At 38.4% G+C, this 13,371-nt stretch overlaps 1 protein-coding gene across 12 annotated transcripts in view; it reads right to left on the bottom strand.

The window, feature by feature from the left end:
* prom1a (prominin 1a) overlaps window positions 1–13,371 on the bottom strand; it is a 166,914-nt gene that overhangs the window by 55,081 nt on the left and 98,462 nt on the right. For all 12 annotated transcript variants that reach the window (XM_072252996.1, XM_072252994.1, XM_072252991.1 and 9 more), the window contains 2 exons: window positions 8,782–8,840; window positions 6,195–6,400 (listed from right to left, as the gene is read on the bottom strand). In XM_072252996.1, the coding sequence (XP_072109097.1) occupies window positions 6,195–6,400; window positions 8,782–8,840 (265 nt within the window). The remainder of the gene's footprint in view (window positions 1–6,194; window positions 6,401–8,781; window positions 8,841–13,371) is intronic.

Here is a 13,371-nt window from a genome sequence, read left to right as displayed (position 1 = left end):
TTAGCAACTTACAAGTTACCATGGTAACAGCAATGAAAACCACAGGCTCCCCTCTTCCTCCCTCATTTCTAACAGTTAAACAGCTACAATATTCAGAGCTGCTCCATTGTCTGGCATCTATAAAGAACAAAAGATTTTAAGCCAAGCAAAGCAATTGATGGTGGGATGGGAGAGTAGGGCAATCCATGGCCATGGTAGGTAATTTAAATAGATTCATTTCACATACAAATATTCAACATTTAACTAGAAACATAAAATTACACTTGCATTTAAATCACTGTTTAATAAACAAGTCACCACTTACAAAATGCATGTTTCCCTTCAAATAATGTTTGCTTATAATTTATACTTGCCTAAATGATACTACGTAAACATAGTTTAAATCATCACTTCATGGTTCAGCCAATCTGAGCATTAGGTAAAGCAACAATGTCAAACATGTAAATGTTAATTATTCCTGATAAAAACTCTATTCTACCAAGAAACAGCTTACTCTAGTTGCATTTATTTTAGTTTTTGAACAGCGAGCTCTTTCTCCATTTCCAGTTCAATGCCCTGAGGAGCAGCGTCAAATTATATGCTTTTTAAATATGTTATTTAACCTCATCATCAAAAGGAAACTGATAGCTGGGTACAAGTGGATAGATACAATGCTTGCTTTATTAATTCAATGAGCTTCAACAACAAGATTAAAATTAGGTAAATCATAATCAATTCTATATTCTTAGAAAGACCTCTTTGTTCCTGTTTTGTAAAGCAAGGATAGACAGTATCCACAGGCTTTCAAGGTCATCTACACTATTAGAACAGAACAAAGGGTCTTTGAAGACAAGAGAGATGTAAAGAAAACAAAGGCTCTTTCAGACAAATAAAAATTCCCATGTATTCAGTTTTAAATTATTATGCCATAGCATAGTACAGAACCTGGCTTAATACAGAAACACACCTGCATTTTGTGCTTTAAATGTATTCAGCTCTTGGATCTGTTGCCAAGTTATTCTTTTGCCATTGCACAAGGAAGCATTAAATTTACTAAGTGGTCATACAATATCCATTTTCCCCTAATTAAATGAAAATCAAAACTGCAGGCTTTCTTCCTTCCTTCCCCACCCATTTCAGAAATGGGAAGGTTTATTGACAGTCTGGCTATTGCCATTGAAGAAATGGATCCTTTGATTGAAAAAAAACAACAGGTTTCAGTCGAAGTTGTGTAGGAGTGAGGCTGCACTAGTTTAGAAAAATACTCCAGATTAACAGAGACTACAGATTTAAAAAATGCGGCAGCAGACAATAGTGAAAGACCAGATGAATCAAAGATCAGGTTTAGCATCACCAGCACATGCCATGAAATTTGTCTTTGCAACAGCAGTACAATGCAATACATAATAATACAGAAAAACGTGAATTGATAGAATTAAATGATTCCTTGTGCATTTATTGGAGAAGATTTCAAAAGGAGGAATTGCATTATGAATGGACATACGAAGAGTAAGGAGGCTCTATTTGCCCATCATTCCCTGCCCCCCACCCCCATCTGGTTTACCTATCACTCCTCATTCATACTGCTATAGAATGACAAGCATTCACCTTCGCACTGTTCTAATGCCAGGTCTCAACCCAAAACATCAACTAGTCCCGTCTCCACTGATAATAGATGACCTGCTAAGTTCTTCCAGCATTGTTTTCAGTTCCTGAATCTGCCATCTCTTTTGTCTTTCTAAGATTTTTTTTTAACTGGAGGGTAAAAATACTGGGAAGCAACTGGAAAGAACAGTAGTCAACATGCAGCTTTTGATGAGCTACGAGGAAAAGATACGAGAGGGCACTGACACCACTGGAATGACACTCCAGGAAGGAACAAAGCTGAAGGTTGAGAATTTTGATAGCAATTAAACCACAATTGGGATGAAAGCAGACAGATGATATTATTGAGCTAGAATTAAGCATGGATAATGTTGGGTCAGACTCAGGAATGAATAAAAAGCCAAACGTGCCAAGAATGGCAGTTTAGGATTAGACGTCAAACAACAGCAATTAGCACAAGGGCAGACAGAAGGTTGACAAAAATGCCATTTATGGGATCTACATTCTGAGGGATTTTATTTTTAAAGCTAGATTTCTATACCTGAGATCAGTTCAAATAACCTTTTGTTGTCTAAAGGTATCAGAGAATACAAGTAAAATGCAAGTTCTGTCTTAAAGATGAAGAGGGATCTCAATGAAACCTACCAAATATTGTAAAGCCTGGATACAATGGATGTGAAGAGGATGTTTCCAATAGTAGGAATGTCTAGAATCAGAGCATACAACCTCAGAGTAGAAGGACATCCCTTTAGAACAGAGATGAGGTGGAACTTCTTCAGCCAGAGGGTGGCGCATCTGTGGAATTCATTGCCACAGACAGCTAGAGGTCAAGTCATTGGGTATGTTTAAAGCGAAGGTTGACAGATTCTTGATTATTAAGGACATCAAAGGTTAAAGAGAGAAGGCAAAAGAATGGAGTTGAGAAGGAAAATAAATCAGGCATGATCGAATGGTTACACAGACGATAATTATGGGGGATTTTAATATGAAAGTGGATTGGGAAAGTCAGGAAGGTACTGGATCTCAGGAGAGGGAGTTTGCAGAATGCCCACGGGATGGCTTTTTGGAGCAGCTTGTCCATAAGCCCACCAGGGGACCGGCTGTTTGGGATTGGGTGCTGTGTAATGAACCTGAGGCGATTAGGGAGCTGGAGGTAATGGAATCCCTTGGAAGTAGTGATCATAATATGATTGAGTTCAGTTTCAAATTTGAAAAGGAGAAGCTGGTATCAGATGTATTGATATTTCAGTGGAACAAAGGAAATTACAGTGGTATGAGAGAGGAACTTGCCCAAGTCAACTGGAAAAGTAAGCTTGATGGAGAGATGGTAGAGCAGAATTGGATGAAATTCCTACAAGAAATAAGTGCAGGAAAAATACATTCCAAGAAAAAAGAAAATCATGAATGGAAAAATAGCACAAATGTGGCTAACGAGAGAGGTTAAGGCTAAAATAAAAGCAAAAGAGACGGCGTACAAGGAAGCAAAAATTAGTGGGAAAACTGACCAATGAACGACTTTTTAAAACTTACAGAAGGAAACTAAGAAAGTCATTAGGAAAGGAAAGATGAATTATGAATTATGAAAGGAAGTCGGCAATTAACATAAAAAAGGATACTAAGAGTTTTTTTAAAATATATGAAGAGTAAAAGAGTGACACGGGTAGATATAGGACTGATTGAAAATGATGCTGGAGAAATTATAATGGGTAACAAAGAGATGGCAGAGGAACTAAATGAGTATTTTGGATGAGTCTTCACAGTGGAAGACATTAGCAATATACCTGATAGCCAGAGGTCTCAGGGAATAGAATTAGGTACAGTCAAGATTACTAGGGAGAAAGTGCTTCAAAAGCTACATGGACTAAGAATAGATAAGTCTCCCGGACCAGATGAGGTGCACCCACGGGTTCTGAACGAGGTGGCTTTGGAGATTGTGGAGGCATTGGAAATGATCTTCCAGGAATCAAGACTCTGGCATGGTTCCAGAGGACTGGAAGGTCGCAAATGTAGTTCCACTGTTTAAGAAAGGAGGGAGGCAGCAAAAAGAAAATTACAGACCTATTAGTCTGACATCAGTAGTTGGAAAGTTATTGGAGTCGATCCTCAAGGACGAGGTTATGAAATACCTCGAAGTGCATGACAAGATGGGCCCAAGCCAGCATGGTTTCATGAAGGGAAGATCCTGCCTCACCAAGCTATTGGAATTTTTTGAGGTTATCTCAAATAAGATTGACAAGGGAGAGGCTGTGGATGTTGTGTACTTGGATTTTCAAAAGGCCTTCGATAAGGTGTGGCATAAGAGGCTGCTTAATAAGATGAGAGCACATGGAATTACAGGAAAGATATTAGAATGGGTGGATCATTTGGCTGATAGGCAGAAAACAAAGGGTGGGAATAAAGGGATCCTATTCTGATTGGTTGCCGGTTACTAGTGGTGTTCCGCAGGGGTCGGTGTCGGGGCCGCTTCTTCTTACAATGTATATCAATGATTTAGATTATGGATTAAATGGTTTTGTGGCCAAGTTTGCGGATGACACCTAGATAGGTGGAGGAGCAGGAAGTGTTGAAGAAACAGAAAGGTTGGAGAGAGACTCGGTCAGTTTAGGAGAGTGGGCAAAGAAATGGCAGATAAGATACAATGCTGAGAAATGTAAGGTTGTACATTTTGGAAGAAGAAAGAATTGGGCAGATTATTATTTAGATGGGGAGAAAATTCAAAAATTAGAAGTGCAAAGGGACCTGGGGGTCCTCGTACAGGATACCCTAAAGGTTAACCACCAGGTTGGATCGGCAGTAAGGAAAGTGAATGCTATGTTGGCATTCATTTCAAGAGGAATAGTGTATAAGAGTAAGGAGGTGTTGATGAGGCTCTATGAGGCACTGGTGAGACCTCATTTGGAATACTGTGTGCAGTTTTGGGCCCCCTATCTTAGAAGGGATGTTCTGATGTTGGAGAGAGTTCAGAGAAGATCTACAAGGATGATTCCATGGAATGCAGGGGTTAACATATGAGGAGCGTTTGTCGGCTCTTGGACTGTATTCATTAGAGTATAGAAGAATGAGAGGGATCTCATAGAAACATTTCGAATGTTGAAAGGGTTGGACAGAGTAGATGTGGAAAGGCCGTTTCCCTTGGTGGGTGAGTCCAGGACAAGAGGCCACAGTCTTAAAATTAGAGGGTACCCATTTAAGAGATGAGGAGAATTTTTTTAGCCAGAGGGTCGCGGATTTATGGAATTCGTTGCCACATACAGCTGTGGAGGTCCGATCATTGACAGTGTTTAAGGAGGAGATTGATAGGTATCTAATTAGTCAGAGTATCAAGGGATATGGGGAAAAACCTGGAAATTGGAACTAGATGGGAGAATAGTTTAGCTCATGGTGGAGTGGTGGAGCAGACTCGATGGGCCGAATGGCCCACTTCTGCTCCTTTGTCTTGTGATCTTGATAGACCTTATTGTTTCTGGATTTTGTGGTCTATCTTCCCGAAGGACCCAATAGTAATCAGTCTTAACCACAAATATATTATGGTCATCAAAAGATCTAACATGTTTTGCTATTCATTATTATTTGTTAAATTGTAATAAGCATTGACTATTTGCAAGAAATCAATAGGTGCTGGGGTCCATCACCTACCAAGGGAATATCTCTTAAGAGGGCAGATTAAACCCACGAACTGGAACTTAAGTAATAATATTGCTGAGTTAGTTTTAAGTTTTTCCTCAAAAGTAAATGCTGGTCTTAACATTTTCTTGCCAAATGGTGAATTCTCACAGCTTTAAGGAAATCAAATGTTTATTACCGTTTCCAAAGACAACATTAAGACCCATTGGCAAATTGCTAGTATTTAGTGTGCCAGAGACAGCAAACATTTAGTGGGAATGGGAAGAAAAAGATTTTCCTTGCATGTATATAACACCTGGAGTGAGTAATTGTGGTGGTAAGGGGAAAATAAGTAATCTCATAATGAAGCAGACAAAAACTAAGGAGCCTGTAGCTAACCTGCATGCGATAGTGTGGGGGTAAAAAAAAAAGTGGACATGGAAAAAAATATATAGATGGCAATAATGGCTGACAAGACTGCAGAGATTGTAGTTTTTCAAAATGTCCTACATTTTAGAAAGATCTGTGGATTGGAACACCGCAGCTCAGTGAATATGCGGTTATTTCATTCCTGGATTGAATGGGTTGCCTTATGAGGAGAAACATACATACAGACCTATTCTCACTAAAGTTCATAAGAATAAGAAGTGATCTTATTGAAACCTAAAATATTCTGAGGGACTGACAGTGCAGATGATAAATGGATTTTATTTAACAGGAAGTCGACAGAACACAGGATTGCCTACTTAGAGAGAGGACATGAGTTTTAGAAATACTGTACTCAAGAGAGCTATGGATCATTGAATAATTCACAGCTGAGATAGATCATGGCCTCAGCTATACAAGTCTAACTAAAAGACACATGGCCTATTCCCACTCCTGACACTATCAGGGGAAAAGCATCAACATTAATTACTTCATTTGGGGTTTCCTCTAAACAAAGCAAGCAAGTGTTACTAATGCCAGGGTCAATACATCCAAACAACTGTGTTGCTATTTGAACTTACGTTATAAGTACAGTTACAAGTAGTAAGGTTGTTGCAAAGCAGCTTCTCCTACAATCAGCATTTTTCTTCTGTCGCTGGTGCAGCTCCCCTCCACAGTTGTCACAGCAACGGCACATGCAGAAACACAGGCCCAAAATAGGCATGAGCAGAACAAACACAATTCCCAAAGCTGCACAAACGATGAATCCAATCTCATAGTATATTATCTGTTTCGAAAGGAAAACATCATTAGATTTATCATCATAGCAAAGTCACTAAAAATCATAAAACTTGATCTTAGCTGGAAGATGAAAAATAGATTAAACATGTGCATGTAATAAATACAAAGGATACTCAGATAGAATTATCTTAATGTCAAAAATGCTTTTTAACCAGCATTAAGTAAATATCCACTTCTAAATAAACGAGAAAAGCAGTTATTAAATATCATGTCATGTAAAAGATGGGAATGAAACAAAACAACCCATGAAATCTCTAGGTATTTTTGTGGATTTTTAGCCAAATTAGTATCTCATCTATTTATCTTTTTTCTTGTATCCCATGATACCTCACCCAAAACAAGGGGGGAAAAAGCATTAATTGTATTAAGCATAACTCTTCAGGAAAATCCCTATAAAAATAATGTAATTATATTGACTCCCTCAAACCAGTTTCCCACTTTGAAACACTATGAACAAGATCACACTTGAACTTTAAAATAGACTCCATTTGTTTTCACAATGTGTTCTAACAATTTAACCCCTCAAGTCCAGGTATCATTCTAACAAAAGTGTGCTGTATCCCTACCAAGTGCTATATGTGCAATTGAATTTAGTGATGAAACCAATACTATAAAAAGGGAAAATAATGCCAAAGACAATGCTTATTTGAGAATTGAGGACTCCACAGGGGACTGTCTTGTCTCCCCTTCCCTTCACCATTTATACCTCGGACTTCAACTACTGCACAGAGTCTTGCCATCTTCAGAAGCTTTCTGATAACTCTGCCATAGTTGGATGCATCAGCAAGGGAGATGAGGCTAAGTACAGGGCTACGGTTGGAAACTTTGTCACATGGTATGAGCAGAATTACCTGCAGCTTAATGTGAAAAAGACTAAGGAGCTGGTGGTAGACCTGAGGAGAGCTAAGGTATCGGTGACCTCTGTTTCCATCCAGGGGGTCAGTGTGGACATGGTGGAGGATTACAAATACCTGGGGATACGAACTGACAATAAACTGGACTGGTCAAAGAACTGAGGCTGTCTACAAGAAGGGTCAAAGTCGTCTCTATTTCCTGAGGAGACTGAGGTCCTTTAACATCTGTCGGATGATGCTGAGGATGTTCTACGAGTCTGTGGTGGCCAGTGCTATCATGCTTGCTGTTGTGTGCTGGGGCATAAGGCTGAGGGTAACAGACACCAACAGAATCAACAAACTCATTTGTAAGGCCAGTGATGTTGTGGGGATGGAACTGAACTCTCTCACAGTGGTGTCTGAAAAGAGGATGCTGTCCAAGTTGCATGCCATCTTGGACAATGTCTCCCATCCACTACATAATGTACTGAGTGGGCACAGGAGTACATTCAGGCAGAGACTTATTCCACCGAGATGCAACACTGAGTGTCATAGGAAGTCATTCCCGCCTGCGGCCATCAAACTTTACAACTCCTCCCTTGGAGGGTCAGACACCCTGAGCCAATAGGCTGGTCCTGGACTTATTTCCTGGCATAATTTACATATTATTATTTAATTATTTATGGGTTTTATATTGCTATATTTATACTCTATTCTTGGTTGGTGCAACTGTAACGAAACCCAATTTCCCTCGGGATCAATAAAGTATGACTATGACTATGAATCCCCACCTCTTCTTTCATAAAGGACCCTTGCCCCTGGTTTCAGTATTTTGCAAAGAATTTTTCAATATGAGAAAAATAGTCAAACATTCAAAGGAAAGGCAGGTGGGGGGGGGGCGCGGGAGAGGGGCATGTTTCTATTATTTCTTGTCCCATTCATCCTGTTGTCTGATGTCAAATCAGGTTACCCATGTTTTCTCACAAAGTACATAGATTTGAGCAGAGGTTTATTTCTCCGATCCATACATTCTAAATTATAATGCAATTATAATTTATATCAATTTAATGTAAAATAACTAGGGCATTTAAATATTTTTAAATACTTACGTTTATTCATAACACTTTACCTTAACATCAACATGTCAAAAATTGGAGGGACTATTACCATGTCATATTAAAAAGTAATTTAAAATGGAATAAATATACCTGTAGCGTCAGAACAACTTTTTCTGGCTATGCAGCCAAAGCAGGTGCATTTAAATAGATGTAATGAAGCATGCAAAAAGAAATGAGCAAAATTCAAATAAATGCTATAAATGCACAACATGGTCTCAAAAACAAAACACACTAATGACGAAATCCAATTTAAAACAAACAAAATGGGTTAATGCCAAACAATCAAACAGCATTACTAACCCAAGTACTACTACAACGTGAAATGCAAAAGCTGATTTGCAACCTGTTGCTTTTGAGGAACATTGAAACACGATCAAATATTGTAGACTGGGTCAGACTGCTTAATTAACCATTACCTCTTGATACTGCTGTAGAACTTGTCTGTAGTTCTGCTTTATTACCTCAATGATCAATTCTGCAACAAAAAAGTTTGCAATTTTAAGTATCAGGTCTTTTATTCATTTGAAAATTCTCTGTCGATTATTAATTTCCAAAAAATACTTATTCTAAACAGAATCTATTTAGACTTTCATATCACGGCAAGATAATAATAATGACAATTGTAATGAAAGCACTTGAAATTATATAATACCATAACACTATTTACCCCCCTTGACTAATTATTATCACATGGAAGCAATTGCATGGGAATATGTGAAAATGCACACGAAAATTAATGGTTAGAATGAAATCATGTTCCTCAGAACAGAAGTTTTTTAAAATCTGTATCACTTTTGGCCACCAGCAACAGAAACGAGGACAGAATGTTTACAAAAACTTATTCAGGTAGTCCAAGTGTGAAACAAAGAGCAAATAAAATTAAGAGGGGAAACTGTGAAAGAGGAATAAAAGTGAGGGCAGCAGAAGTGAGGCTGCAAGGGGGTGAGTGGGACAGGTGGAAAAAAAAGTTCAACATACAAGCACAAGCTGATAAGAATTGGTCTTTAATTGTGCTAAAGGTAAGCTTTTCTCTTGCATTGTTTTTTTTGCCAAAGTGGCCCCTTCATGAAAAATAAAGATCACTGTTCAATAGAATGCATAATTATAAGAATGACTCTTGTTGAACTTCTGTGCCATGATTTATACAGTTTTCAACTCAAGAATGCACTGAAGATTGTGTGTGTATGGGGGGGGGGCGGGCGGGAGGGCAGGTTAGAAAAGAAATTAAATTTGGCAAACAGAACAAGATTAATTTTGGTTTCAAGAAAGTTAATTGTGAAACTGAAAGCCTTATTATATTGAGCAAATCTGGTGCACATTTCTGCTGCCAGAAATAGTGGTTGAGGCAGCATAGTAGCAACAAAGATAAGCCATTGAGACAGATACAAGTAGCAGAGAAGTTTGGACGGCTGTTGGCCAAACGTGAGCAGATGGGACTAGCTCACTGGGCAACAGTCAGCATGGACAAGTTGGGCTGAAAGGCCTGTTTGCATGCTGTAGGTCTCAAGGACTTAATATTAACAAGTAGCAGTACATCATTAGACTGCGACAGTTAATTTCATTCACTATGATAAAATGACCACTGAAGACATTATCGGCAATTACTGGTGTTTGGCTCCTTTAGAGATGTCTCCAATGGCTGCTACTAGACACAACAGGAATTTAAAAAATTGAGCCTTACTGAACTCTAAGGCTTTAGAAGATTTTCTAACCTCCCTTAAAGATGCAGCAATTAGGAAATTGTTTTCCCTGTGCAAAGGAACAATATGCATTTAAGTACTTCAATATAGTCAAAGAACAAACATTTTTTTTGGGGCGGGGGGTCAATGTTTCACATTTTAAATTGGGAATCACCTTAAATCAATCCACTATTTACAAAAGTACAACTTTAAGATTAATTTACTACATAGAGTTCTATAAAATGTTTTAGAGTGTTAAAAAAAATGAAGGTTGAAGGTGAAATACAAGGCAAGAAGAAGAAAGGCTAGCCAACTAAGTCAATAACATAGCCAGTACCCTTTGCTGAAAACCCAGTGGAGTTTCATAGAGAAGGCAATGTTGCAACTATTGCATGTATCAAAAGGGTCAATGACATTTTTTAAAACTTGACCTGTTAATTGATTTATTGATCATAATTCTCTTTCCAAGAAAATCTAAAGACATTGCTTAAACACTTTAATTGCAAGATTTATCTAAAAGGGTCGGCAATTTAGCGCTGAACAAAAGACTTGTTTCATATTCACAGAATCTAAATGAAATGAAATTCTTTAAGAACCATGGCTATACTCTTTTCTGTTCAGCGGCAATGCTCAACTTCATACTACCTTCCTAATAGGCAACTTGGTTTCCACTGCTTGGCACTGCTACATCTGGTGAGTAACTCACGATGGGAGAAAGGCAGGTGAATAACACAAGGGAAAAAAAATACAGACAGTAATGTACATTTTTGTGCAGATGTGGCCTGTCATTATCAATTTAGCTGAATGCATAAATTGAAAGCTGGCACATTTACCCCTACGATTTTCATGTCCAATAACCGAATTTTTATAAAATCTTAAAAATAAGTGCACAGCTGCAACATTCTATATGTATATTCCAAGACATATACGTTGCAGCAGGAGTTTTAGGCCTTGTTAACAACTTATTTATTGAGATACAGTACACAATAGGCACTTCAAGCCACACCAAATGGAAATTCCTGGATTTAATCCTAGCCTAATCTTGGGACAATTTACATGACCAATTAACCTACCAGCTGATACTTCATTGGACTGTGGGAGGCAACCGGAGCACCCGGAGGAAACCCACGCAGTGATGGGGAGAACGTACAAACTCCTTACAGGCAGTGGCAGGAATTGAACCCAAGTCCCCTGTACTGTAAAGTGTTGTGCTAACCACTATGCTACCATGCTACACAAACTGAAGATTTCTGCATTTCCTCCTCTGGGTATTGACATTCCGTGGACTTGTTGTTTGATAGGTTCACTGGCCATTGTATATAGTGCCTCATGTAGGTGAACAATACAAGTTAATGGACATATGAGAGAAAATAGTTTGCAGGAAATAACAGGAGGAAAATGGAATTGCTCAGAGCTGACAGATTTAATGGACCAATGGCCTCCCCCTGCATTGTAAGAAAATACAGGATGAGAGATATTGAGAGCCAGCAGTGCAAGATGCAGATTTCAAAATGTGCCAGCTTTCAAACTGTGTAATTTCAACTAATTTCATAAAGAAAGAGATGGAGAGTAATGATTACTAACCCCTCTCCTGCATAACAACACAATCTGTAGTAATACACAATCCTTCATGGATGCACTAAGAGATAACCACACTGCAATGATTGATAAATTTAGCTAACAGAAAGCTTTAGGACAGAGTAAATGTTCTTCATTTGCTCAGATTTGGAAACGTTCCTCATTGCAAACAACACAAAAAAGGTCAAGCTAGAGATGAAATTGTACTTTCTCCATCACCAATTTCAGCTCATGAGCATTGGGGAATTAAACTCATCTGACATGGTGGTTGGGAGTTAAAACACAAGACAGTGCAGATCAACAATGGGACTCCAGTAGGTATCACAATTCTGGACCAGATTTAAAGAATGATAAATTATCTCAAGCAATAACAATACCTGACCCACATTTGATTAGCAGCCAAATGCAGGAAGTCATACAGAGATACAAAAGGAAAACTGGCCTTTTAACCCATTGAGTCAGCCAGCCATTTACACAAATCCTATATTAATCTCACAGTCTCCATTATCCTGATTTTCCCCACCTAGATACTTAGCTGTGCCCCTGTACTGGCCTACAACCTCAAGAGTTCATCAATAGATAATTGTCATGAATCCTAAGAAAATATCCAAGCAAATTTTCCTGAAATCTAGCTCAACTACCAGAGTAAAAAATTTCCTCTGATAGCTAAAATTGTATTGGAAAAATTTGGGTTAAGCATCAAAATTTTATTATTGCACATTAAAATTGCAAACATATTCAATGCATCACTACTCTTAATATTGTTGAGATTGAAACACGAAGGCAAACTTTTGTAAACCTCAGGTTCGGCCAACACGCGTTCATCTAGGGGAAGACAGCGACTGGCCCAGCCAAACTCAGAAACCTCATTTGTGTGGATGCTGTGTGATGTGTTGCCCAGTTACAAATCTGTACCGCAAAATATCAGACAGTACATCATGTGCAATGAAATGACTGAACTCTACAAATCTTAATCTGACTATAGGGTTAGTAAAGAAAATAAAAATAAAAAGGGCCCTTTTTAATGAAATAGTCTAATATGCACGTTGGAGCTCATGGTTCCATCCATTCATTCCCCATCGACCTCCTCCACGCGTCACTGACCCTCGGACCCTCTCTCCAAGTCCACTCCGTCCAGTGGTCTACCAACTCTCTCCACTCGCGTCTTCTCTCTCATCTCTCGCCGACAAAAGACCACGAAATCCCTTCTCTCAGGCTCACAAGAACATAGTTCTCATTGGATGGCGCACATTCCAAAGACGCCACTATCTCTAATCATAACCCAAACATTGCTGCTACAGAGAAGCCATTACTTTAGCTGTGAAACATTACAGCTCGTTGCACATCATTAAACTAATCAATCACAGACATTGCTATTAAATGCATTTTTCACAATTAGTTTGTACAGTTGATCTGAGTAAATTAAGACTATTTTGACAGTAATTTAACAATTATATACAATAACATGACCTAAATATATCAAACATCAAGTATAGTTTTAAAAAAATAATCATTAATTCTAAGAAAATTGCTTCAAATGATTCGATTTATTTTAAGATACAGCTACAATAGCACCAGAAAGAGCTTGTACTGCTTGATTGGAATAACATTTATATATAACCAAACAATTAGACCACATGGGGGAAAAAGTATGGATGCCGCTTCATGCGCCCATACTTTACAGTACTGTTGATTACTTTTTTTTAAAAGCCGTACTTGATGTTCACCAGAGACGGATGATCTTCACCG

Source organism: Mobula birostris, chromosome 3 (genome assembly GCF_030028105.1).
Source record: "Mobula birostris isolate sMobBir1 chromosome 3, sMobBir1.hap1, whole genome shotgun sequence".
In the NCBI taxonomy this organism is placed as follows: Eukaryota; Metazoa; Chordata; class Chondrichthyes; order Myliobatiformes; family Myliobatidae; genus Mobula; species Mobula birostris.
This window is presented reverse-complemented; position numbering and strand designations above follow the sequence as displayed.